We start from the raw sequence: 25,906 nt of genomic DNA, 5'->3' as shown, positions 1-25,906 counted from the left end.
TTTTTTTTTTTTTTTTTTTTTTTTTTGGTACCAGGGATCGAACTTGAGACCTTGCACTTGCAAGGCAGGTGGCGGAACCACTGAACTAAATCCCCAGCCCTGCAGCTTCTTCTAAAAGTTCGTGACAAATGTTCTTAGCAGCTGGCAGGATCAACTCTTCACCAATAATAAAGGGCTTCTTAGCTTTACCAATGTGGTTAGCCACTAAGAGTAATGCTCTACGTGAACACACATTTGATGAAGTGGTAGTCTTCAATAATTGTTCCTGTCCTTCGTATTTCACTTTTTTTTTTAACTCCAAAAGCTTGTCTTTTATTGCAGGGTGCTTGGCTGCCTTGTGACAAGGCACTTTTGAATGTTTTATGACTTCACTGAATAGGTAGTTGTCATGTATCATATAAAGTGGGCTTGGAGAATGAGAATCACATGTTGCAATGACCCCATAATTCTAAGTGTAGGGTTCACTGTATTTTCCTTCAACTGTAGCTTTTTTTAAAAAAATGGGTTTATTGGTACATTTTAGCTATACAGTACAGTTACATTTATTATTGGGATCTTGTACCTTTACATGACAGGTCTTGGTTCTCATTTTTTCCCCTTGTCCCTGCCCTCCCTTCACCCCCTCCTCCCCTCCCCACTTATAAACACTTCATTTTCATTCACATTTTTTTTTCTTTTCCCTTATTCCCTTTCCCCTACACTTCCCACTTTCCCTACACCTTTAGCCCTTTTCTTCCTATTTCACATTGTCAATTATCTCATTAGGATCTTATGCTTTTTATATTGGCAGTCTTAACAGTCTTCTCCTGTCTCATCATTGGGTCCTTCCCACTTTTCAAAGAAGCCCTCTATTGACATTTGTCCTTTATTCATTTTGGCTAGGGTTAGCTTGTGTGCTTCACAAAACTGTGACTGTGACAACTGCACAGTGCAGGAAATAGGTGCAGAGAGAAATTATAAATAAAATAACAAACTGGCCACATGTTCACTAAAATAAGTGATTCTGGCTTAAATCTGCCAGAGCACTGTACTACTGTATTAACTGTACAGCTACCTATAGCTGGGGTTTCATACTGTCATAAAAAGAGAGAAATTTGTATCTATTGAATAGCACCAAAAGGATAAAGGATAAAGCAATCCATTTTCCAAATAACAATTCCTTGGTATCCACAATAGACTCCTTGAGCATTCTCATTCTGAGTCACTCATAAAGACTAGCCTAACTGTGAAATCTTGTTCTTTTCAATAATTTGATAGAGTACATGAAGGCAATAATGTGGAGAAGTTGAATGCATCTCTCTCCCTACACTCTGAGTACTTGAAAAAGGAATGACTAAGAAATATGTAGGATCCTAAAAGAGCACGAGCACAACATACTTAATGGGACACCACTCTTGTGTCTTCTCTCAGCTTCATTCACCTGGACATTTTCCAGATAGAGGAAGAAAATCTACACTCTCCTCTCTCAGTAATAGCAACCCTTGTTAATCTAAAAAAATTGAAGTATACAAACTTAAATTCATATTAAATATTTTTAAAACCTTTCTATTGTAAAAGACACCTACTATAGATAACTGAAAAACACATAATCTTACCACCAGTATTTTATATTAATGTATTATTCTCTAAATCTTTTCCTCATGCAATTTTAAATAAATATTAGAGAAAAATCCAATGTTACTATAAAAATTATGTTTAGGCTGCTGGACTTTTGCTTTTGTTGCTAGAGACTGAATGTATGGTTTCATATTGCTAAACACCCTCTCTAACACTCTTTCACTTACCAACTTACAGCCTTATCTTTGCTACTCTTTTTTTTTCATTAAGTTTATTGGTACTTTTTTGGTATACAGTACAGTTACATTCATCATTGAGATCTTGAACCTTTACATGAGTATCTTGGTTCTTATTTTTTTCCCCTTCCCCTGCCTTCCCTTCATGCCCTCCACCCTTCCGTATTTACAAAGACTTTGTTCCCATTTTTTCATTTACTCATATTTTTCTTTTCTCTCCTTTCCTTTCCCCTACCGTTCCAAATTACCATACCTCATTTAAACCTTTTCTTCCTATTTCACATTATCAATTATACAATTTGAGCTTTATTTCCACTTTTAGTTTTACACAACAGAGAAACTTTTTGGTATTTACACATGTGTCCTATTTATTTCACTTAAAAGTATGGCCTCAGTATGCATCCATTGAGCTATAAATGCCTCTAGTTTTTCATTCTTTATGGCTGAGTAGTACTCCCTTTCATAGAAAAACCACATCTTCTTTATCCAGTCTCCAACTGATGGGTAATTGGGCTGTTTCCAAGTTTTAGCTATTACAAACTGTGCCGCTATAAACATGAGTGTGCATATATCACTGTGATATGATTCTTTTAATTATTTTGGGAAGACACCCAACAGAGGGATAGCTGGGTCAAATGGCATCTCTAATCCTAGTTGTTTGAGGTATCTCCATATTAATTTCCACAGTGGCTGAACTCCTCTGCACTCCCACCAAGAATGGAGAAGGGTTCCTTTCTCCCCACAACCCGGCCAGCATTTGGTATTGGATAATTTCTTGAGAGCAGCTATTCTTTCTGGGGTGAGGTGCAATCTCAGTGTTGTTTTCATCTGCATCTCTCAAATGACCAGTGATGTGGAACATTTTGTCATATATTTATTTACTCCTTTTACTTCTTTGCCTGAGAAATGTCTGTTCATTTCAGATGCCCATTTTTGAATCAGGTCTTTATATTTGGGGGTCCTTATTTTTTTTGAGTTCTGTATATATTCTAGATAATAGTCCTTTGTCTGAGGAGCAGCTGGTAAAAATTTTTTCCACATTGTAGGTTGTCTCTTAGCTCTGTTGGTGATTTCTGTTGCAGTACAGAAGCTTTTTAATAAGATGAGATTCCAGTTGTTGATTCTTTGTGCTACTTCCCGTGCTACTGAGGATTTCTTCATTAAGTCTTTCCCTATACCAATGTCTTCAAGAGTTCTACCTAACTTATCTTCCAGCAAGATTAGCATTAATATTTAGATCTTTAAGCCACTTGGATTTTAGTTTAGTGCATGGTTAAAGATAGGGGTCTAGTTTTAATCTTTGCCAGGTTGAAATCCAGTTTTTCCCACACAATTTATTGAAGAGGCTATCTTTCCTCCCCTAAGGTTGACACCTTTTTCAAAGATGAGGTAGCTGTGTACATCTGGAGTTGTTTCTGCATCTTCTAATCTGTTCCACTGATTCTTGGGTCTGTTTCATTGCCAGTACCATGCTGTTTTATCACAGTGGCTTTGTAGTATAGTTTCAAGTTAGGGATTGTGATACCCCATTATGTCTCTATTGCCTATAATGGCTTTTGCTATTGTAGGTCTCTTCTGATTCCAAATGAATTTTTGGATTTTTTTCTCTAGTTCTGCAAAATATACTGTTGGTATTTTAATTGGGATTCTGTTGAATCTGTATAGTAAGTTTGGAAGTATGGCCATGTTCACTATGTTGATTCTTCCTACCTAAGAACAAGCAATGTCTTTCCATTTTCTTATATCCTTTTTGATCTCTTTTTTCGGAGTGCTATAGTTCAGTGTAGACGTCTTTTTTCTATTGTCTTTTAAGGAAAACATAATAACTAAGAACTGGCTAGGGACATACCTCAGTGTGAAAATACTGAGTTCAATTCCCAGTACTGAAAAAAACAACAATTTAAGAAAACAGATGCCTCTTTTTTCCTACCTATGCCTTATGAGACAAAATGAGAAAATGAGTATGGAAGGATGCATATTTTTATGAGCCTATATCTTTAATATGAGGGTTGTCAATCTGCAAATTCAAAACGACAGTTGAATTTGTCAGGAAAACAAACACAGTGTTCTGAAGATGAACTGTTTTTTCAGCCTCTAAGAATGGTGACCTTTTACAGTTTGAACTCACTTCTTACCTTACAACATTGGTCTTTGGGTTTTTTCCCAATATATAGTATACGCAAAGGAAGACTATGATAAGGTCTAGTGAGCTTGTGCTTCAACAAAAAGAAGTCTTCACTGCAACTGTAAAAAAGTGGAATGCCTAAAGAGGCTGCAAAAAGATAGCATGCAAATAGAAATGAGAAAGGTTTGTTTGCGCTAAGAATAAATTTATTCACTCTTGTCCAAATTCATATAACTTTAATGTTTTCATTCTAAAGTTCAAATATTTTTAATCCCAGCTACTCTGAAGGCTGAAGGAGGAGGACCAGGAAGTTTAAACAAGTCTGAAAAACTTAGTGAGCCCCTGTCTCAAAATAAATAGAGCTGCTACAGTGGTACAGTGACCCTGGATTCAGTCTGTAGTACACAGACACACACACACACACACACACACACATGCACACACAAATTATTTTAAATAAAATTACAGAAATTCATGTCACCATAATAATTGAAAGGAAAAAAGCTACTGATTTTCTTTTTTTCCCCACAATGTATCAACTATCTTTAGAGATGGGCAAGTGTGGGGGGAGGCTGAGGAAATACACAAATCACCCAAAGGAATGAATATATATAGATACTAGAATTTATAGAATATATATTATGTACAAGTAGAATATATGTTAGAATATATAGAAAACATATCTTATATATATTCTATAGAGAATGTATATATATTCTAAAATTAATTATATAGTTTTATACATGAGAGAAAGAATATTTAGTTTTAGAATTCTGCATAAAGGAAATAGTTTAAGATTAAAAAATGTTCAGAGTACTATTATTTGTAAATATCAAAAAGCTGAAAGCAGGAATATTGGAATAATAGCTATTAGACTTGTCCTCTTAAAATAAGCAGGGAAATCTACAAAATATATGAAAAATAATTTCTAACATTTAGAAATGGCAGCAAAAGACTGTGTTCTTAATATTTACATGAAATATTCCCTTAAAAGTTCAATTAAGTATAATGATATAAAGATGCCAACTGAGTATGTACATTAGAACATAAGAAGTAAATCTCATAAGGCTGAGAACTTAGATCAGTGGTAAAACACTTGCCCAGAATGTGCTGGGCCATGGTTTCAATTTCCAGCACTGCAAAGGAAAACAATGTAAATCTATTTTCATTCACCAAAGACATAATCATGTCCAAATATATTGATAACTTTAAAGAACCCATAAAACACCTACTAGAAATAATTTAGTTAACAAGATCACAGTACATAAGTCTTAAGAAAAAACTGTTGTTAAAAGGAATTAAAAATAAAAATAGGGCTGGGGATTTAGCTCAGTGACACTGCACCTGCCTTGCAAGCACAAGGTCCTGAGTTTGATCCCCAGTACCAATAAATAAACGAATAAACAAATAAATTAATAAATACAATTCCATTTATAATGCTATTCAAAAAATGATAATGATAATTTAATAAAGTATATGTAAGATTTACACACTGAAAGATAAAATCACCACTGGGAGAAAAATAAAGACCATAATAAATGTAATGAAGACGTCAATTTTCTCACAAGTGGCTTACAGAATAAGCGCAATTCTATACAAAATTCAAGGATTTTCATTTATATAAATCAATGATATGACTCTAAATTTCATTTAGAGATGCATAGTAAAGGAAGACCTAAAAATTTCAAAAACACAAAATATTTGGAGAACTTTGTATTCATTTTTAGCCTTGTCACAAAATGACAGTAATGAAGACAGTTTCATAACAAAGATAAAAAGCAGAATTCAGAAATAGACCCACATGTATATATGGTAACTCAAATGATTTTCTAGAAAATAAGGTAATTCAACGAGGAACAGAGAGTCTTTTTAATAAATGGTGCTGGAACTGAACACATGTGGGAAAATGGACAATAACCTTTCCCAAACACTATATACAAAGTAAAATGAATCAAAAGCTAAAACTATAAGATACTTTTGAATTTCAATTTGAACTTGAAACTTTTGAATTTGAATTTGAACTTGATACTTTTGAAATTTGAATGCAGAAGAAAATTATACTGACTTGAGAAGTCAAATATCTCTTATAAAGGACACAGAAAACCATAATCATAAAAAGTCAAAGTAGTCTGTGTCAAAATTAAATTTTATTCTCAAAACAATCATAGTTAAGAAGCAAACGCAAAAGTCATCATATGGAAGAACATCCTATATCACATGTGTATATGAGGCAGAGATATATCTAGAATTCATAGAGCTTTTACGACTTAATTAAAAGAAAACAAATTTTTAAATGGCATACTCATACACACAACATGGATGAATCTTATATGTATAATGCTAAAAGGAAAAAGCTAGACTGAAAAGGCCTCATACAGGACAATTTATTTAATCACATTTATAAAAACAGTAAAATAAACACAGAAAATAGATGAGTGGTTGTTAGGAACTGTGAGTAGATGAAAGGCCTAATTATGAAAGGGAAACATGAGCAAATATTTTGAGATGAATGAACTATTCTGAATCTTGGTCGTTATCACATATACTTTTCTCAGAAGTCAGACAACATCAAAAACAGTGAATTTTGTTGACTATGAATTTAAAGGTTACTATGGGAAAACTATAAAAAGATAGTAATACTCACTCATCAAAATGGCCAAAATTATAAACAGTGACAACAGCAAATGCAAGTAAAGCTAAGGATCAACTACCACTTTCATATATTGGTAGAATGTACATTGGTACAATCTTTTTGAAAAAAATTTGAAGTTTCTTGAAAATTAAAAATAGACAAGATTACCCAGCAATTTTTTTCTTTGATATGTATCCCTGAAAAAATCAAAACATATGTCTACACAAAGATTTGTCAAAAAATAAAATAAAAAAAAAAGATTTGTCCACAAATGTTTCCCATTAAAAGAGTGGAGAAAAAAAAAAACCTTGAAGGCACTTTTTACTCACTATTTCATACTTTTCAGCTCCTATTCTTTTTCCTCTACCTGTCTATTTTAGACAACTTTCAGCTTCTGTGACAAAGTGCTTGACAAAATCTATGGACACAAGATTTTAGAGATTTTAGTCTGCAGTAACTGGGCCACATCACTTTGGGCCTTTAGTAAATATATTGGTCAGCTTTATCATTGTTAGGACAAAATAATTGACATCCACAGTTTAAAGAAGGAGAGGTTTATTTTGGCTCACAATTTTAGAAGTTTCAGTCTTTTGCCAGCTGGCTCCAACGCAGGAATATCATGGTGGTCATTTGACTTTGAAAACTTTTTAAACAAGTTTACCAAAAAAAAAAAAAAAAAAAAAAAAAAGAAAGAAAAGCAGCTGCTCACTTCCTTTATGGCTGTCAGGAAGCAGTGCACAGGATGACAATTGCAAAAGATATGCCTTCCAAAGGCATAACCCCCATGACCCACCCAACTCCTAACATCACATTCAGCTGTGAACATCAGTAGATTGAGCCACTAGGGAGTACAGTGCTCCCATGATTCAATCACCTCACTACATGTCTCCTTACCCCATCAAATTGACAAGATTAACCAGAACAAATCTTCCCCTTGTCATCTTGGCACCTAATCAAATCTCCTTAAGAGATACTTGATTTCCAAATGAACACAATGAACAAAGTCAAAAGTCTGCCTAACATAATGTAACTAGCCCGGGTATAATAAAAAATCCAATATTCCCTTCACCAAAATCTCAAAAGTTCCACCACTGCTCAAAAGTCCAACTGAAGAGTCTCCTCTGAGACTCAAAGCAAATGCTTAGTTGTGAACTATGGTAAAAATCTAACACAAGTTACATATTCCCGAGATAAAATGGAACAGGGGAAACAGTCCCTTTAAAAAAAGGGGGGAATAAGGAAATAGAAAAAATAGGACCCAAAGCAAGACAAAAAACTAGTTGAGCATACATTACGTCCTCTAGCTCTATATCCAACATGAGGACATACAGTGATAAAATATGAATGCAGGAGGGTTTGGTTAACCTTAACCATATGGCCTTCCTATTAGTGGCCCACATGGCCCTCTCACTCTTGGGCTGCTTCTCCTCTCTACCTTCATCTTTTCTCAGCAGATGTTCCACGTTCCTGGCATCTCCAACTTTGCGGGGTCTCCACTGCACCTTCAGCGATATCCTTACAGCTTCATGTAGCACCCTTTAAAAGGTATATTGCCTGGTCTCAGGCCTTCTTTTGAAATCTGATTGGAAAAGTTCATGATGCCACAACCCTTACATCCTGCATGCCTGAAAATCCAGCATCATATAGACAATCTCAGGTCTTCCACCAACTTGAAGAGCAATCAGGCCTTCTTGGATCATAGCTGCAGCAGCCTCTAACTGCCCGGATGAATGAGAACATTGAAATGAGTACCAGGGAAGCAAATTCCTAGGTGGTCCTTCTCCAGTAGGTGTCCCAGGGTATTTCATCTCAAGTTAATGGTTTATGCTTTTTGCACTCAAGCCAGTAATGGATGAGGTCTTGCTTATTCCTCAAATGACATCAAAGCACCTTTCTTGTCCTAGTTCAAAGTACTTGTCTTTTTTTACTTTGCTAAACTCTTCACCAACCAAATTTCCTTTGAAAATACTTTACATGTATTTCTTTCCTGGATAAAATTTAAGTTTTTCAAATCTTCCTTTTTCTTCCAAATTTTCACTATGAATTTGTCTAAAAGCAGCCTGAGATACTTATGCTACGACCTGAACACTGAGAATCCTTGAAATTTCTCTGCCAGGCCAATTAGTCCTCTACCTTTAAATTCAGCCTCTCACAATATCTTAGGACATGGACAAAATGTAGATAAATTTTTACTAAAGTATAACATACATGGATTCTAGGCCAAGCCCCACCAGAGTTCCTAGTCTCATATGAAATCTCATGAGCTTGTCCTTTTTCGTTTTCATTCGCATCAGAATTCTGGTCCTCTCAGCCCTGTCTAGAATCTCCCATCAGGATCTACTTATAGCATTTTAGACTTCCTGTAGCCTACTTCTCCAAACTTTTCTAAACTTTTCCTGCAAACCAGTTTCAAGGGCTTCTAAACAACATGGTCAAGTAGTTATAGTAATAAATCCACTTTCCTGACACTGATTATTTTTGTATTGGTCAGCTTTCCTGCTGCTGCAATAAAATACCTGCTATCCACACTTAAAAAAGAAGTTTATTTTGGCTCCCAGATTCAGCAGTTTCAGTTCATGATAAGCTGGCGCCATGCAGAAATATTACAGTGGAAAAGAATGGCACAGCAAAACTGCTCACTCCTGGCAGCCCAAAGCAGATAACAGGTAAAGAACGTCCATGAGAAATATAGCTTTCAAAGACACACCTCCAGTGACTCACCTCCTCCAACTGGGTCACACTTCCTAACATTTTATATAGGAGTGCATTAACCCACTAGTATGTGTAGCATCCCCATGATCCAATCACCTCACCCGGAGTCTCTTAACCTCATCAAGTTGACAATTAAGATTAACTGGCACAGCAAGGTAGAACATTTTATTAAATGATACCACATATATAGAAAAAATCATGTGGGTAAGAAGAGATTTAACAAATTATGTACACAACCTCTGTGATTAGGGGTAGTTGAATTTCTAAATTAATGGAGAAATATGCAGGGATCATAGACTGAAAAAAATAACATTCAGATTTCATTTACTACTAAATTGACCTATAAGATGGTTGTAAAACTGCTGTAATCTATCAAATAAGGTTCAAATTGTATAACTGATAATGTGAAATAGGAAGTAAAGGGCTAAAGGAGTAGGGGACGTGGGCAGGGTAGGGGAAAGGAAATAAGGGAAAAGAAAAATATGAGAAAAGGAAAAAAGGAAACAAAGTCTGTAAATAGGAAAGAGTGGAGGGCGTGAAAATATGATTCAGACGAGATTGGGCGCATTCAGGGTGGTATTGCTGTAGACTGAAAATATGATTCAATTCATATAAACCTCTAGAAAATTAAATTACTTTAAATTAAATTTAAATTACTATCTTGAGTGTGGGGAAGTGTTTTCACAGATGTATACATATGTCACAACAAACACTATACACCTAAAATATCTGTACTATTTTGTTTTTCAATTATACTTCAACATTCTTTAAAATTACAGAAGAAGATTTGAACTCAATACAAATTTTCCTCCTGCCAGGCATTGTAGCACATGTCTGTAACTCCAGCACTTAGGCTGAAGCAGGAAGATTGTGAGTTTGAGGCCAACCTGAACCATAGTGAGAACCTGTCTTAAACTCTCCTCCTCAACCGCAAAAGGGAATTTTCCTTCTAACAGCCAGAACAATTGAATGTTAGAGTTAAAAGAAAACTCATGAGTACTACTGAAAAGTGGCATTTACCTTCTATTTGAGCACTTTTAGTAATGAGGTACTCCTATAACCAGATAAGTCTCTGGAAAATTGTTATAAAGAGTTCTTATAATTTAATCCATTGACTCTAGGTCTTGCCTCTTGTTGCTTTCCAAATTCATCTATTTTTTCCCTCAAGTTCAACATTTATTTATCAACTAAAGATTGAGAGGCAACTATATTCAAGAAATTAGTCTACACAATGTGACGAATGTAAATATACAAGGATTGTAATTTCATTTTGTTTAGTACTTTAAAACAACTACAATTAGTGTTATCTTTGCTATGTTTTGTAAAGCAAGAATGTTTTTTTCAATTCCTTCCAATAAAAATGGGAATAAACAATGTTTATGACATGACAATTGAATTAAAGCTGGTAAGAAAAGTAAGTATAATCTGTGGTGTCTATACACAAGGGAATATTACCTAGCTAGGAAGAAGGATAAATTTGAGACATTTGTGGAAAAATGGAAGTACCTGGAAAATACACTATTGAGTAAAATAAACCAGTCAAACAAGCTTAAATAGCATATGTTAGCTCTCATTTGAGTAAGGCAAAGTACAAACAGAAAGAATAATAAAGGATGGATATAAAGAGATAAGAGGATGGATCTCAAGCAAATGAGAAGAGGTCCAAGAGATCAAGGTAGAGGGCTGAGGAAGAAGGAAAAGAGAAATAAGCAGAATAAAGGTATGTCATGTACATGAAGCTAATAATCTCAAAAGATTTAAACATTAAATAAAATAAAAGGATCTAAGATTAATAATATCAACAAGAATGAAAATGGGGAAAGAGAAATTAGAGGAAGAGAAAGGGAGAGGAGGAAGGGATTAAAAAAAGAAACAAGTTGCATTATTCATATGTACCCACTCCCCAAGATGAGTGTAAATGGCATGTGCTACTGCAAACAAGTACCATGAAAAAAATGTGGCATTCCCACTTTGTTTTGTATTGGTTAGGCAACTACCAAGATGAATAAAAATACAAAATCATATTACAAGCTCACCAATTTCTAAATCAACGTGGCACACTGAAAAAAAAACTGGAACAGGATTCTAAAAAAATAGTTTCCATTTCTGCCTCTGCAGTTCACTAGCTGTGTCTTTCATCAATCACATCAGTGCTTAGGTTGATGGAGTTGATCTCTGTAGAGAACTTTCATACTTTTTGGTTTCAAGACTGCTACTCTTAAAAAATACTAAAGACTACAAGACCTATTATTTATATTTCTTATATCTATCAACATGTATGATATAAAAATAAAACTGGGAGCTAGGAGTGAAACTCAAAGATAGAGCATGTAGAAGGCCCTGGTTACCACCCCACCAAACCACGAGAAAACAATTATAAATTAAAAGAGTAATATTTAAAAGCATAATTTTTATTCATTCATTTTAAAGTACCAATGACCCCTCAACAGGTTAACATATATTTTTATGAAAACTAATTAATAATTTTTATTAAAATAAAAATATAGACACATAAACATTAATATAATTCTCAATCTCATTACAAAACTGTAAGATTTGAGAAGCTGTCACTGATAGTGGCAAATTGAAGTTTCCAAAATTCTAATTCTCACTTGAAAAGTTCAAACTTTTCATTGGAAACAAAAACTGAGCATTTTACCTTAAAATAGATGCACTTTGTTCATTTTTGAAAATGTATCTGTCAAATACCCAAGTCTAAACAAGTTTGTTTTGTCTCAATTGTTCTTTCAAGTAAAAAATATGTTTCATGAAAAATATCAGTTCAGTCTGCACCTCAAATCACTGCTCAAGTGCTTTCTCTAGAAACATCCATCTTACTTCAAATCATGAAAGTACTTTATAATTCCAAGTTTGTCATACATAATGTTTAAAAGATGTGCACACATCAAGCACAGTGGAATGTGCCTGTAGTCCCTTGTACTCAGGTGGCTGAAGTAAGGGGACTGTAAATTCACAGCCAGCCTGGGCAACTTAGTAAGAACCTGTCTCAAAATAAAAATTTAAAGCAGGGCTGAGGATATGCCCTTAAGGGTTGAGATCTAATAAAATTAATGCTACATTGAAAATACAATGCCTAATCTTAATTCTCAACTTCATTGGATTGAGAAACCCCTAATCTATCAGTAAAGCATACTACTGAGTACCTGAGGGTTTTACCACAGATAATTGGCATGTGGGACATAAAACTGAAAGGGGAGACGCACATATCAGGGCACCATCCAACAGGCTCTTATTGGTGCTGGCTCCGTCCCTGTTTCTCTTTCTCACCTTTCCTGGCCACCATGCCATGACAATTTTTCTCCATGATTGCCTCTGCCGTGATGTTTCTGCTTCACTAAGACCTGAAAGTGGAGTCAGCTGATCTTGGATTTAAACTTTTGAACACATGAGCCAAAATAAAACTTTCCTCCTGTAATTTTTTTCCTTTTAAGTACTGAGGATTGAACAAAGGGCCTTCAGAATGAGTCACATCTACAGCCTCACCTTTCTGAAAACCTTTAGACAGGTAATTATTAAACTGCCCTGACTGATTTTGAATTTGAGGTCCCCCTGTCTCAGCCTTCCAGATAGCTGGGATTGTAGGCTTGTGCCACCACACCTGTCTCTTTAAATTATTTTTGTCAAACATTTTGCCATAGTGACAGAAAGCTGACAAACACAACATTCCTATGTAACATTGGATTGTTCTGCCCTGAGGACTATAAAAAATACAATTACTGGGGCGATTTGGAACACTCTACCAGTAACTTTTAGCTACTATCAGTTCAAATCTGTATATCATTCATCCCACTGTACCATTTCTTAGTAAATTCCCCAAAGAATTAAAGACAGCATTTATAGGTTCCACAATTCACAAAGATAAACTGTGGAAACAGCCTAGATGCCTGCAAACGAATGAATGTGATATATATAACAGGATATTATTCAATCATAAAGAAGAATGAAATCATGTTACTGGCAGGAAAATAGATGGCACTGGAAACTATTGTGTTAAAGTAAACCAGCCTCAGAAAGTTAAATATCACATGTTTTCTCTTATATGAGAAACCTAAAATATAAATAAATAAGTACTGATAGGAAACTAGAAGGCAGGCTCTTAGAAATGGGGAAGTGAATGAGGAAGAGGGGAAGAAGAGGAGAGGAAGTAAAGGAATTGAAAATGACCAAGATATGTCATGTGCACGTACCAATTCCCCAAATAAACATCACTATTCTGCATTAAAACATGCACTAAAAATTAATTTCCTTAGACTAATTTTTGATATTTAACAAATATAACGAATATATAAATTTCATACAAATATTTTCTTTTTTGTAGAACACGAACTATTTCTTCCTTGATTTTACTCAGATTTTACCACCTTTTAACTTTTCTAGGCAACCATGTGCTTTGGCAGAAATGGTTGTGTAAGTGACTGATTTAACTTTACCTGCATGATCTTATTTCATTAACCAAATATACTGGAGTGTAAGCACACATATAACACAATTCGAACCGATACACAGGTATGAAACTCCTGAGACTGTTTTCATTGCTGGTAAAAGGCATACACATAAACAACTCATACACTTCTTCTGCTAAATATGGTAACTATATATGATCCCTAGAATTACAGCAGCCATATTGTGAGCATGCAAGATAGTATTCTTTTAATCAATGCAATAGGCACAGTCTAAAGAGCAGAAAAATGAAAAATCCTGAATCCTTAACGATGTCATTATTCGGCTGAGTTAATTAACTTGGAGACAATATACCTACTTCTTTATGTTATGTGAGCTAATATTTTTATTCATTAAGACAATTTTATGTTTTCTGCCACATTCAACAGGAAGCAATCTGATATAAATGCAAATTAGTATGCCTTTTCTCCAAACACAGAAACATTTTATTGTATCAATTAGATTGCAAGAGTATGACAGAGAGGGACCTCCCCTCCCAGAGGGTCAGAAATACAAAATACAGTAGTCTTCAGTAATGTTCCACTGGTAAGACCACCTCCAAACTTCCAGATTGCCTTCAGTTCTCAATGTCATGGATACTATTAGAAATTCTGAACCAGGTGAGGTGGTACAGGCCTGTAATCCCAGCACTCTGGGAAAGTCAAGGGGATCACAAGTTCCAGCCCAGACTCCTGGTCAGTTTAGCAACTTAGAGATACCTTGTCTAAAAAGAACACAACAACCCAACCAAGAAAAGTGAAAAACAAATCTAGGAGCAAATTCCAGACTCTCCTCTTACATATAGAAATATTATTATTTCATTGAATTATAACATCATACATATGCTTAAAAGGATTTCTCGGTCTTATTTTATTACACATGGTCAAAAATACCATTCTATTAACCAGATCAGCACTTGTTCATGAACAGTGTTTTGGTCTCTTTATAAATTAAGGAATAAATCTAATGTTTGCATCTGATTCCGTAAAAAATTAAATTTAACTGTATTCCTGCAATCCCAGCACTTTGGTAGGGTGAGACAGAAGATCACAAGTTTAAGCCCAGCTTGGACAATGAAACATCTTAAGATCTGTGGCTCAATGTGAAAGTCCTGGGTTCAATCCTCAGTACTAAAAAATTAAATTTAACAAAAGTTTGTTTTATTTATATAATTTGATTTGGTTGTCTTTAATTAGCAAATAACAAGGGATTTAAGGTTCCCATTTCAATAGAGTAGCAAATGCCATCACAGACTCTTTTTGCTTAAAGGCCAGCAGAAGTTGCTAAAGGAATAATGGACAGTTGGATATGGAAAGATTATGAAGGCAAATACATTCAAGCATTGATGCATAAAATGAGAATCTGGTTTGTTAAAATGAACAGAGCCTATGTGTCTGATATCACACTAACGATAACTCATCAAAAAAAAAACTCAGGAATTACTGCTATTAAAAACAAATCTTTATAATAAAGATTTAGACAAATGTCTGGGACATTTATTTATAAAGTTACTTATCAAGAATATATTTTCAAAAACGACTTTCGTTCCATGATTGGTATTGTCAGAAGGGACGAGATGATGGAATAATTACATTTTAAACAGAAAATCATTAGAGAATAGGATCAAATCAGCCAGCCAACTGGCAATCAATCGAGCGTCAATTCCATAGTCACAGCAGTAGATAGGAAAAAAAATTATTAATATCGTCTCATAGGCTCTCTTTTACTTTACTGATAGGAGTATAATTAGTAAGCCATTCTGGAAAGTAATTTGGCAAGAGCAGATTCCTATCATTCAAAAGCGTAAAGTTCCCCTGTTCAACTGCCACCTGGAAAAGTCATAATGCATGACAGTTTGTGATTTTGCAGAAGAACACATTTGAATTGCACATGTTACAAGGCTAAAAAGCAGGCAATAAAGTCACTTAGGTATTGAGGAAATGCAAGGAAAAACAAAATGGATAGGGAACTTCTTGCTTCATATGTACTTAAAGTTTGATTTCCTAAAAAGAGGAGATGAAGGCTGAGGTATTATCATCGCAAACTGGTAATTTCTAGTGTCACTAAAGTGAGATGAATGCAAGGGACAGTACTAAGCAAAGGCACAATTATTTAAGTGTAAACATGGTAACAAGCTACAGTGCAGAGGTTGAAAAAGGCAATGGGAAAGAAAGACAGAAGGACTTACATTCAAAAAACCCTCTAGGGAGACAGGGATTGTCAGACAATTGCAAGTATGTTATGCCCCTGGCCCCCACCTTGCCATGTAGATAGAAAGAGGTCAGTGGAAGAGGCATTCAGGGTAGGTAGGCTCCATCTTCCATCCAGGGAGAAAAAGTAAGGGGATGCATAATTTACAAAATTAAACTTTAGGCCCTTGTGGAAAAATTGCCGAAGTAGCTATAAGAGTGAGTTACTTAAACATAGGCCAAAACATGTGACTAGTTAGAGGAAAGAGTCATGAGAGGTTCTGTGGGAATTGTTCAATTTTTCATCATAACTTTATTTTTCTCTAACTTGTATCATGCATGAAAGTAGAGACTGAGGAAGAAAATCTCATAAGCAGTTGTAGCCCATACTGCCTTGTTTCAAATCTTGGCCCAATCACTTATTTACCGAATGACCATTGGCAAGATATTTAACCCCTACAGGACTCTCATTCCTTGTACATAAAAGTGGGAATAGTGGGAAAAGATTTTTTGGACAAGACCTCAAAAAGCCCAGGAAACAAAGGTAAAAAGAGAGAAATGAGATTATATGAAACTAAAAAGCTTCTGCATAGCAAAGGAAACGACCAACAGAATGAAGATAGGGGACAAATATCTAGAATACAAAATGACTCTAAAAACTCAAGAGCACAAAAACAACTGAATTAAAAAATATGCAACAAATCTAAATAGACGTTTCTCAAAAGAAAACACACGAATGACCAACAGGTATATGAAACCCACTCAAAATCACTCATCATCAGAGAAAAGCGAATCAAATCCACCACAATGAGATATCATGTCATCCCAGTAAGGATGGCTATTACAAAAATACTAAAGATAAAAAGTGATGACTATGATATGGAAAAAAGGGAAAAATATTTGCACACAGTGGTGGAATGCAATTTTGTGCAGTTTTTATGGAACAAAGGATGGACGTTCCTCAAAGAATAAAAGATAGAGCTACCATATGATCCAGCAGTCTCACTCCTGATTATATATTCAAAAGAAATAAAATCAGCATGTTGAAGAGACATCTGTATTCCCATTTTCACTGTAGTGCTAGACACAATAGCCAAGAAATGGGAACAACCAAATGTGCATAATGGATGAACTGAGATAGAAAATGTGGTACAGGCCTGGGAATATAGCTCAATGGTAGACTGTGTAAAGGCCTGGGTTCAATCCCCACCATGGAGTGAAGGGAGGGAGGGAAGGACGCAGGAAGTCCACTAATCCCCCATGAAGGGGTGATTTTAAAAAATTAAAAACATAAAATAAGAAAGTTCAAAGAAGCATTTATTACAACACCTAAAAATCTTGAATTTTAAAGTATATTCTCCAAATTTAATAGGTAAAATTTGATGCATATAAATATAAATTATACAAATAATAATATGAAAATAGTATTAAAGAATTTTAATAACATGAGGAAATGCTTCAAAAGTTAAAATTTAGATATTTCAACTTATTTTTTATTTTAACCAATTATTTTTTAAAAAATTAATATATAGGGAAAAAGAATCATCAAAACAATAACAGACATTATTTCTGGGATACTGGTAAAATAATGGATGGATTTTTATTTTCTTCACTATACTTTTAGAAACTCTAATTTATCAACATTGAGCATGTATTTCTTATAATTAGACAAAATCACTATGTAAATTTGTTAAATGAACAAACAATATACACATACTTATTGCTTTTAATTAGTCTATAAGGAGAACAGATAAAGTTCCAGGAAATAAAATGTAAAATCAAATACATGTAGATACTAAACTAGGAAGGGTTAAATACTACAAATGTTGAAATAAAGGTGCAACTGATATAACAGCAAGGGAAAGTTTCATGGGATTTTTAAAATCTATTCTTACTAGTGTATAAACTTCCTGAAGGGAAGGATCCATTCTTATTTAGTTTTATCCATAAGTGTCTAGCACAAAATGATTTTGTGGATAGTTTACATTCATAAGAGTAGAAACAAAAATATACATACAATTATTGAGTAATTAGGATTTGCTGAATAAATATCTGTTCAATAAATGTAAACATTATGTTGGAACTGAGCAAAGACTTGGATCCATAGTATTCTAATTAAGATGAAAAAATACAATATGTATGTAGTACTAGAAGAATTGTAGGGAAGCTCACCGGCTGTATAATGTATTGAAAAAGGTTGGACAAGTGGGAAGATCACAACTAACCTTCAAAATCAGGTAGAGAATTAATGTAGCAAGAAATGGCAAGTCAAGGGGCTAGGGTGTACAGCATGTGCGAGGTCCTCGACTTAATCCCCAGTGAGTACACACACACAAAAGAAAAGAAATGGCAAGCGCTTGGTAGTAGCTGAATGGTGGAGCACTTGCCTGGCATGTGACAGGCCCATGGTTTGATCCCCAGTACCACAAAATAAAAGCAAATAGGTGACAAATAGTTTGTAATAATAATTAAATGTTACTCTTATAAAATGTTTTGCTTACAGCCTCATTTTATCCTCAAAATGATCTCTGAGATTGGTATCATTGCCCTCCCTTCCAATGAAGAAATTAAGGCTCAGAGCTCATTACCTTGTAGAAAGTCAGATTCTGATCTGACTCCAGAGGAAAAGCTCTTAAACGCGCTGAATAAGACCTCTACAAACCCATGAAATTTTGTCTGAGGAGAGATATCAAAAAATAGCAAGATCCCACTACATGAAAGATACGTGTTTATTTAGTGGTATGCACTACAGTCAGAGGTATTGTTATGAATTTGTAGTCTGATAGGTAAACGGATAGACATTCTAAAAAATTGATAAAGAAGTGGAGATATATCCTAGTTCAGTCTGCTGAGAAGAACTAGAAGCCATAACATCACAATGGCACTCAGATCTTGGTTTCCAAATACCATTCCTTAATAAAATCAATCAAAACTCTTTGGAGAAATGGCTCATTCCAGGATTGGAGCATGGAAAGTAGAAATGAGCTTAGAGCATTGTGTGGTACCAGAAAATAAGAGAATGTGCTACAATAATGGGAACACAACCAGAAAAGGTGGCAAGTACCTGTAGTCCCAGCTCTTGGGAGCAGGATAAAAACTTTGAGGCCAGCCTAAGCCATAGAGCAAGTTCAAGGCCAGCCTAGATTACATACTGAGATCCTGTCTCAACAAAATTTTAAAAAATGATAGAAACACCTTGAAAGTACATTGAAGCTAATATGAAGGAATGTCTAGTAGTCAAATCTGAAGTAATTTCAGCCCTCAAAAAAATGTAAAAAGAGCATAATTAATTATAAACCATATAATAAAACAAATATTAATTAACTCGCTACTGCTATAAACAGGTCAATAGATAAATATAAATAGATAAATTAAAAATTAACAGGAAAAAGGAAAAGTTATATAGTAAAATTCAATTAGTTAATACAGATTTTAAGAATTAAGAATGCAATTTGGGAAATTTTACTATAATATTCAACCCAGAATCATCAATAGATGCTAAAATTAGTGAGCAAAAGTATGAGAAACAGATTATTTGCATTGTCTCAAAATATTGCCCTGCAAAGTCTTGAAAGACCTGCTCAATATATAAAGACAGAGGTGAGAAATAATGACTTTATAGCAGAAAAACACTGCAGATATTATCTTAACCAAGTTATCCAGGCTAACTCAAGATAGAGTCTTACGTCTTTCATGTATAGAAATCAACAGCCAAATAAAAACACAAGAAAAAACATACACACTTATACAGTACCAGGACAGATATTTACTGGTACATAAATGGGAACAAGGCTAAAGATACACAAAACTATGGAGGAGTAGGTAAACCAATAAAAATACAAAAATATATTGAGCATTTCAGTCAAAAATGTGCCATCATACACACATACCTTGCTTGTTCACAATAGACATGTTGCTGAAAAGTTCAGCATACTGGAAACTACGCACAAACTGAGTAATTAAATGAATCATAAGGCAAATCTCTGTCTCTCAAAAAGCTGACTTTTCCTATTGTACATGGGATTGAACCCAGGTCTTTTGCACTGAGCTACATCCCCAGCTCTTTCTTAATTTTTTTATTTAGAGACAGGATCTCATTAAGTCACTACGTTGCCCAGGCTGTTCTCAAACTTACATCCTCCTGCCTCAGCTTCTCAGAGTTCTGTGATTACAGGGGACAGCCACCATTCCTTGCAAATCTAACTTTTTATATATAGTGCATGCATAAAATCATACAGTCTGCTGCAGCAGCTGGTTTTAGATTCTTTTAAGTTACTCCACTCTAAACAGACACAAATACAGAGATCGAATTCTAATCTTTTTAAGTCCAAAGCTCTTTCCATTATGCTATGCTGCTTTTAAAATTGGCAAGAGAGGTAACCTTCATTATTTCTATTGCATCCTGTGTGTAAAAAAACAACAAAAAAAAATAGATGCAGTGATCCAAACAATGAACCTTAAAGAAATCTCTATAGATCACATAAAAAGGAGGCACTACAGGACAGTTGGTAAAGGCAAAGAATCTTGAATCAAATTGATTGAATTCAAATTTTCCATCTCTATAACTTATTGCTAATACACTAAACAATCTCTATGATTTTTAGTTTTCTCATCTGTAAAATGGAAATAACAGTATGTACCTCATACATCAGTTATGAAGAGGGGGAAAAGTAATTGATTAGTGTGCATGAGGCCCAGGGTTCGACCCCCCCTCCAGTACCACACACACACATACAGAGAATAAAAAAAACAACATATGTCACTATACTAGCAGCACAATGCCAGGCACATAATAAACGAAACAGAAACTGTGATGATAATTAACACAATGATGACAAATTCTTCCTTTGAAGCAGTACACTTCATAGAAGAACAATTAAGGGGCTAGGGATTTAGCTTAGTGGCTCCACACCTGCTTTGCAAACTCAAGGTCCTGAGTTCCATATCCATTATCAAAATACAGCAAATCACACTCTTGTCCATGATGAATTCTTGCTACTGATCACAAGGTACAGAATCCATTTTTATTAGAATAATCTGTCCACCCTACTGGGCAAAAAACAACTTACTAATATTTGTATAGAAGTAGTATAATTTCACATAATATCCATATATCTAACTACATATCCTAATTTCAGTGAGTCTGTACAAATATAATTATCGTTACATAAAAATACTCCAACTCACTTACGAGAAATGACTTTTTCAACCTACAGCAGCTAAAATCTTATGCTAACCTTTCATTTTAAAAGGTTACTTCATTCCATCTAATGACCATTTTGCCTAAAATAAAATACTTCCACATATTTGTGATATGCAAATTTGGGATGAGTTCAGGATAAAGAAATCACATAACCATGGGAAATGAAAGCAACTTAAGTAGCGATGCTCTTTTTGATACAGTATAAAAGTCTGCTTATAAGACTACTTCAGTCAACTATTAGCCTCACTACCATCAGGTTTTACTCTGGGTAAGGTCACCAATTTCCCTAGCATGGTATGGAAAACAGATACCATTCATATTTTTGAGATGATTAACATTCATCTTGACTACTGATGTGTGAAGCAAGAAAAATTCCTAGTTTTAACACAGGTACTATATTTTGATAGAAAAATGCTATTAAAATGTCCTTTAAAATTATATAAGAAAAAGGAAAAATGTAATGTACTTCATGAAAATTCAATTGCTACTTTAAGAATCCAAGAAAACAAGCTTGCTCCTAAATTTTGTCAATCATTAAAATAATCTCATTCTGAAAATAAATTGACAGTTCTGTTGTTATATATACCTGTACAGTATAAATCTGCTGTACATTTATTAATAGCGAGTTCAAAAGAGAAAAAGAAATATTTAATGAAACATTCACAAAATTATTTCCCCTTGGCCAAAAATCATAAGGAGTAAGTACCAAGTCTTATTCAACAGTACAATTGTGATTTTATTCAGCAGTCTGTAACCCTATTGACTGGCTGAACTTCAGCCCATAATGATGTTGAGCATAAAAAAAGCTCTTTTACATCATTTATCTACTTAAGTGAAGGAAAATTAAGGCATGCATAATTAAAATATTATATATGCATTGTTTTTCATATTATTCATATTTGCCATGATCATGTTGTGATTTACAGTAATATGAAAGTTTTCTTGAGTACACACTTGATGAAAGATGGAAAGACAGTAATGTGATCTGAGGTGTGTTAAGTATAATAGTGAAATAAACTAACTTAAAAGTGTTAAGCTATAACACAGCAGCTGCACATAACCAATTGAGTCACCCAACCATATGAAGGCCTAAGCCATAATCTCATATTAAAGTATTTTTAAAACCACCCATTATGATCACTTAAGTGTAACATTTAAATAATTTGTCACACTTATTCTTTAGAGGTTCAGTGAAATTAAGGATGACAGGCTTCAGGTTAGTGAACATTAGCTGTGACCAAGCCACTCATTCCCTTATATCTGCTCTCATCATCAGAAGGTCAGGGTGGTAGAAGATACCCTTGTAGAAGCTATATTGACGCTTTAATTCTACATTCTTGAAACCAAGTGGAACTTTTTGCTCTGTAGTATCATATGTACACTCTCCCCAGTGGTTCTGTTCCTTTAGAATGCTTGCTCTCCTTTGAAAACACACAATTCTTTTAATTAGGTGATGGGCTTAGTTGTTAGATGATAGGCAAACTCTCCATTGGTTCAGGTGCCTTTGTGAATTAAAAAAAAAAAAGCCCATAACTTTAAAACAAAAAGAGGAAAAAAAGCTAAAGCCTGAGGCCATCTGTCCTTACCTCATTCTTCCTGGAATGTTACCTTAGCATTTGTGTAACAAGGCTGTCAAAGGGGAAAGAAAGCAGGTCAGTAGCTTTACTGACCTAAAATGAGAGATAGATCCACATTGCTTAAGAAAAAAGTAAAGGGTAAGAATTTTAACTGGGAGTTTAACACTTTGAGAGATGCAGAATTTTAGAAGAGCCAACATATAAAACTATAGACAAAATTAAAAGAGTGCGTGGGTTGCGCACAAGTAGTGAAAAGGTTAGCAGGCAGGGAAACACCCGAGGGCGGAGGGAAGGAAAAGTTTTAAATACCCACCAGAGCCTAGAGAGAAATTAATGGGTTCCGCACCCTGCCCCTGCCCCAGAAGAGCTAGCTTCAGGGAAGCAAGCAGCCCTTGTTTTTAAACATTTTAAACCCTCCCTTGCGCTTCAGAAGGCTTGCCTTACCAGCGTTGTAAAAAACGTATATTCCTAAATAAGGAAAGCAAATTTGAAGTCCTTAGCCAAGGCCAAGAATAAAGAGAGGCAAAAGGACAAGAAGCGATTTGAGCGTGAAAGTGCGGTGATGGGGGCTGGGGGAGGACTTACCGCAGCCCCTGCAGGCTGCCCCCAAACACTCAGGGCCAGTAAGAACAAGCTGGCTGCCAGGCTGATTCCACGCAGTTTCATTCTTCCCGGGCTCCTCCAGCTCCTTCAGCACCAGCACGAAATCCCTGGCTGACTCTGACCGATTGACATAATCTTGAGGATTTATTGGGAGAAAGCTTGAGCCAGAGAGGGTCAGCGGGTTTTCCAATTGTGCCAGTCGGCTTGGGTGAAGAGAAAGAAGCTTTTTAAGAGTGGAGAAGAAAAAAAAGAAGAAAAAGAAAAATAAGTGGCTGTGCTTCCCTCCTTTCTCCCGTCCCCAAAGCCAGTCTCCCCGGAGCACCTTTCCCTTCTGTTCAGAGTTGCAAACTTTTTCCTCACTCAACTTCTGCAGATCTACTTTCCTCCCTCTCTTCTCTCCGCCCCGCCCCCTCCCCGCCTGCACCGGGGAATTTGGGTATCACTCCGCCACTGCTTTTGCACCAGCAACCTGCGAGGGAGTGACGCTCAGTTATTTGAAGAAGGGAAACTTGTAGACTAGTGGACTGAGTACCAGGTGCCCAACCAGGAAGCGTTTCTTTTCTTTCTTTGCACTTTACACTGACACTACTTTTCCCTGCTTAGTCCCACTGTCCTTCGTATGAGCCTTAAACCAATTACAAATAGATCTGAGCTGGGACTACTTTTTTAAGCGGATGAATCTCAGAAAAGGACCGCTGTTGATTGTTAATCATTAGAAACAAATTTTTGTGGCCGCTCTCTGGGCTAAGAGTCTTCTCTATCTTCCAAGTGCTCGCCGGGCAAAGTTCGTATACTCAGGCATAAGATGTGAAAATATTGGAAGTATATACTTATAAGTGAAGATGAAAATATATATGTGAATATTTTTTGGTGTGCCACATGTGTAAGATTTGGTAGCATTCTCTAGTTTAACAATAATTACATGATTGAGTGTTATTATTGAGTGTAATACAATCACATCTTTTTAGTCAGGTACATTGAATGCCATAATATTTACCTCCTATATTGAACTAATGTTAAAATATTGGCTGTTATAGTTTCATTACCGAAGGATTTACAGCAGAGAGCTTAATAACTTTGGTTCAATTTTCCTCAGAATGAACATAACACTTAATTGTAAATATGTATATACAGTTTATGGTAGTTGAATTTGGCATTACTTTGACAATCTGGTAGATTTTTTAAAGTATCAAATGGCCCAGAAACTATTTATGTGGGCACTTTGGAGGGTCTTTCCGGAATTTGCTGAAGAATTATTTTAAATACTTCTCTTAAGGTAGTCCCTAGTGTTAGTCACTTTAGAGACTTTCACTATTTGGGTCTATGTTATGGGGGCTCATTCATCCCTGGGCTCCACTGACCTTAAAGTAGATTTGCAACTCCAGAAACCCCCGTCCCTTCCCAAGTGCTTGGTGAGCAGACAGTTACTGTGAGTATTGTATGAATTTGGACCTGTGTGCATGGGCACTTTTGGGCCTGTCTAGGAGTAGTATGTCTAACTCTGTCTAATTTAACAGTGGTTTATGGACGTGTATGATGCACAGTTGCTTATGTCTTAGTGGATACGTCTCTAGAGACGTATGCATGAAGTTATGGAGACATTTGGGAATGTTTGTAGAGGTGGCTGAAAGTGAAAAAGACAACCAGCTGCCCAAGGGGGGATGATTGACAGAGGACGGCCCCGCCCCTTTCCCCTCCATTCCTTTCTCTCCAGGAGCCTGGAACTATTCTTGAGTGCTGCAAGTTGTAGTGAGCACCGCCGAGCGTCTCTCTTTGGGGTAGTTCTTATCTAAAAGTTGATTTTAGTTGCTTCTAAACTGAGCAGCTTCACCCCTTAACCCTGTTCTAAATAAGAAAGCAGCCGCATAGTATCAGCGAGCCCCCCCGATGAGCAAGCGCCGCGGAGTAGCTTAGCAGTCTCCCAGGACCCAGCTCCGGAGGAGCAGCAAGCATGCACCCTGGGTGAGCTGTTGCTGCACTGACCTCCAGTTCTCCACTTTCCTACTTCGGGCTACTTTGCAGGCCGGGATGATATTTATACTCCTGTCACTGCAAAAATGTGGGAGCAGGCATCAAAAGAGTTTGGGTGGCTACCAGCAGACACAGGACCCTGAAACCCAAAAAAGCCTGTATTACTCACCCTCCATCTCCTTTCAGGTTGTGGCTGCTCCTGCTTTCCTTGTGCCTGGCGGAGGAACTGGCAGAAGCGGTGAGTTTTCTCCTGACCGCTTTCCCTCCTGCTTTTTTGGCTGCCTCCCCTTCCCCACCTCTTGTGTGTGTGTTAGGGGGTTACAGAGTTGCACCCCAAAACGGACTCTCCTTTCTAATGGGAGTTAATAGCATTCTTGGAGAGGAGTAGCAAGCACAATGTTAGCTAATGCCTATGAGACCCAACCATCTTCCTGTCCTAAGACTTCTTAACAGGTTGGGAAAATAAAAGTAGAAGACACAAAATGTACACATTTTTTAGCCTATTCTTAATGACTTAAAATGATATCTGACGCCTTCTTCTGCATCAATCTGCGAAGCAAAAGAAACTTAATTTTCTTTAGTCTACAAGAATGAATTGGCACACAACTTTGAGAGTGAAAGGATAGCAACAGAGTGGAAC

The 25,906-nt window shown here is 35.7% G+C and overlaps 2 protein-coding genes across 4 annotated transcripts in view; one reads left to right on the top strand and one right to left on the bottom strand.

Moving 5' to 3' along the window:
* LOC104847582 (collagen alpha-5(IV) chain) overlaps positions 1–23,696 on the bottom strand; it is a 267,506-nt gene extending 243,810 nt beyond the window's left edge. For 2 of the 3 annotated variants that reach the window (XM_010603053.1, XM_010603055.1), the window contains exons 1-2: positions 23,618–23,696; positions 23,278–23,518 (exon numbers count right to left, since the gene is read on the bottom strand). In XM_010603053.1, coding sequence (XP_010601355.1) covers positions 23,278–23,358 — 81 coding nt within the window. In that variant the 5' untranslated portion in view covers positions 23,359–23,518; positions 23,618–23,696. The remainder of the gene's footprint in view (positions 1–23,277; positions 23,519–23,617) is intronic. The other variant, XM_033760324.1, reaches the window with a different exon arrangement.
* Positions 23,697–25,000: 1,304 nt separating this feature from the next.
* The window catches only part of Col4a6 (collagen type IV alpha 6 chain), a 359,207-nt gene continuing 358,301 nt past the window's right edge, over positions 25,001–25,906 (top strand). Inside the window, exons 1-2 of the mRNA XM_010603052.2 lie at positions 25,001–25,257; positions 25,453–25,504. Of these exons, the coding sequence (XP_010601354.1) occupies positions 25,247–25,257; positions 25,453–25,504 (63 nt within the window). The 5' untranslated portion in view covers positions 25,001–25,246. The remainder of the gene's footprint in view (positions 25,258–25,452; positions 25,505–25,906) is intronic.

This window comes from Fukomys damarensis, unplaced genomic scaffold, assembly GCF_012274545.1.
Source record: "Fukomys damarensis isolate Sample0158 unplaced genomic scaffold, DMR_v1.0_HiC HiC_scaffold_39, whole genome shotgun sequence".
NCBI classification, from domain to species: Eukaryota; Metazoa; Chordata; class Mammalia; order Rodentia; family Bathyergidae; genus Fukomys; species Fukomys damarensis.
This window is presented reverse-complemented; position numbering and strand designations above follow the sequence as displayed.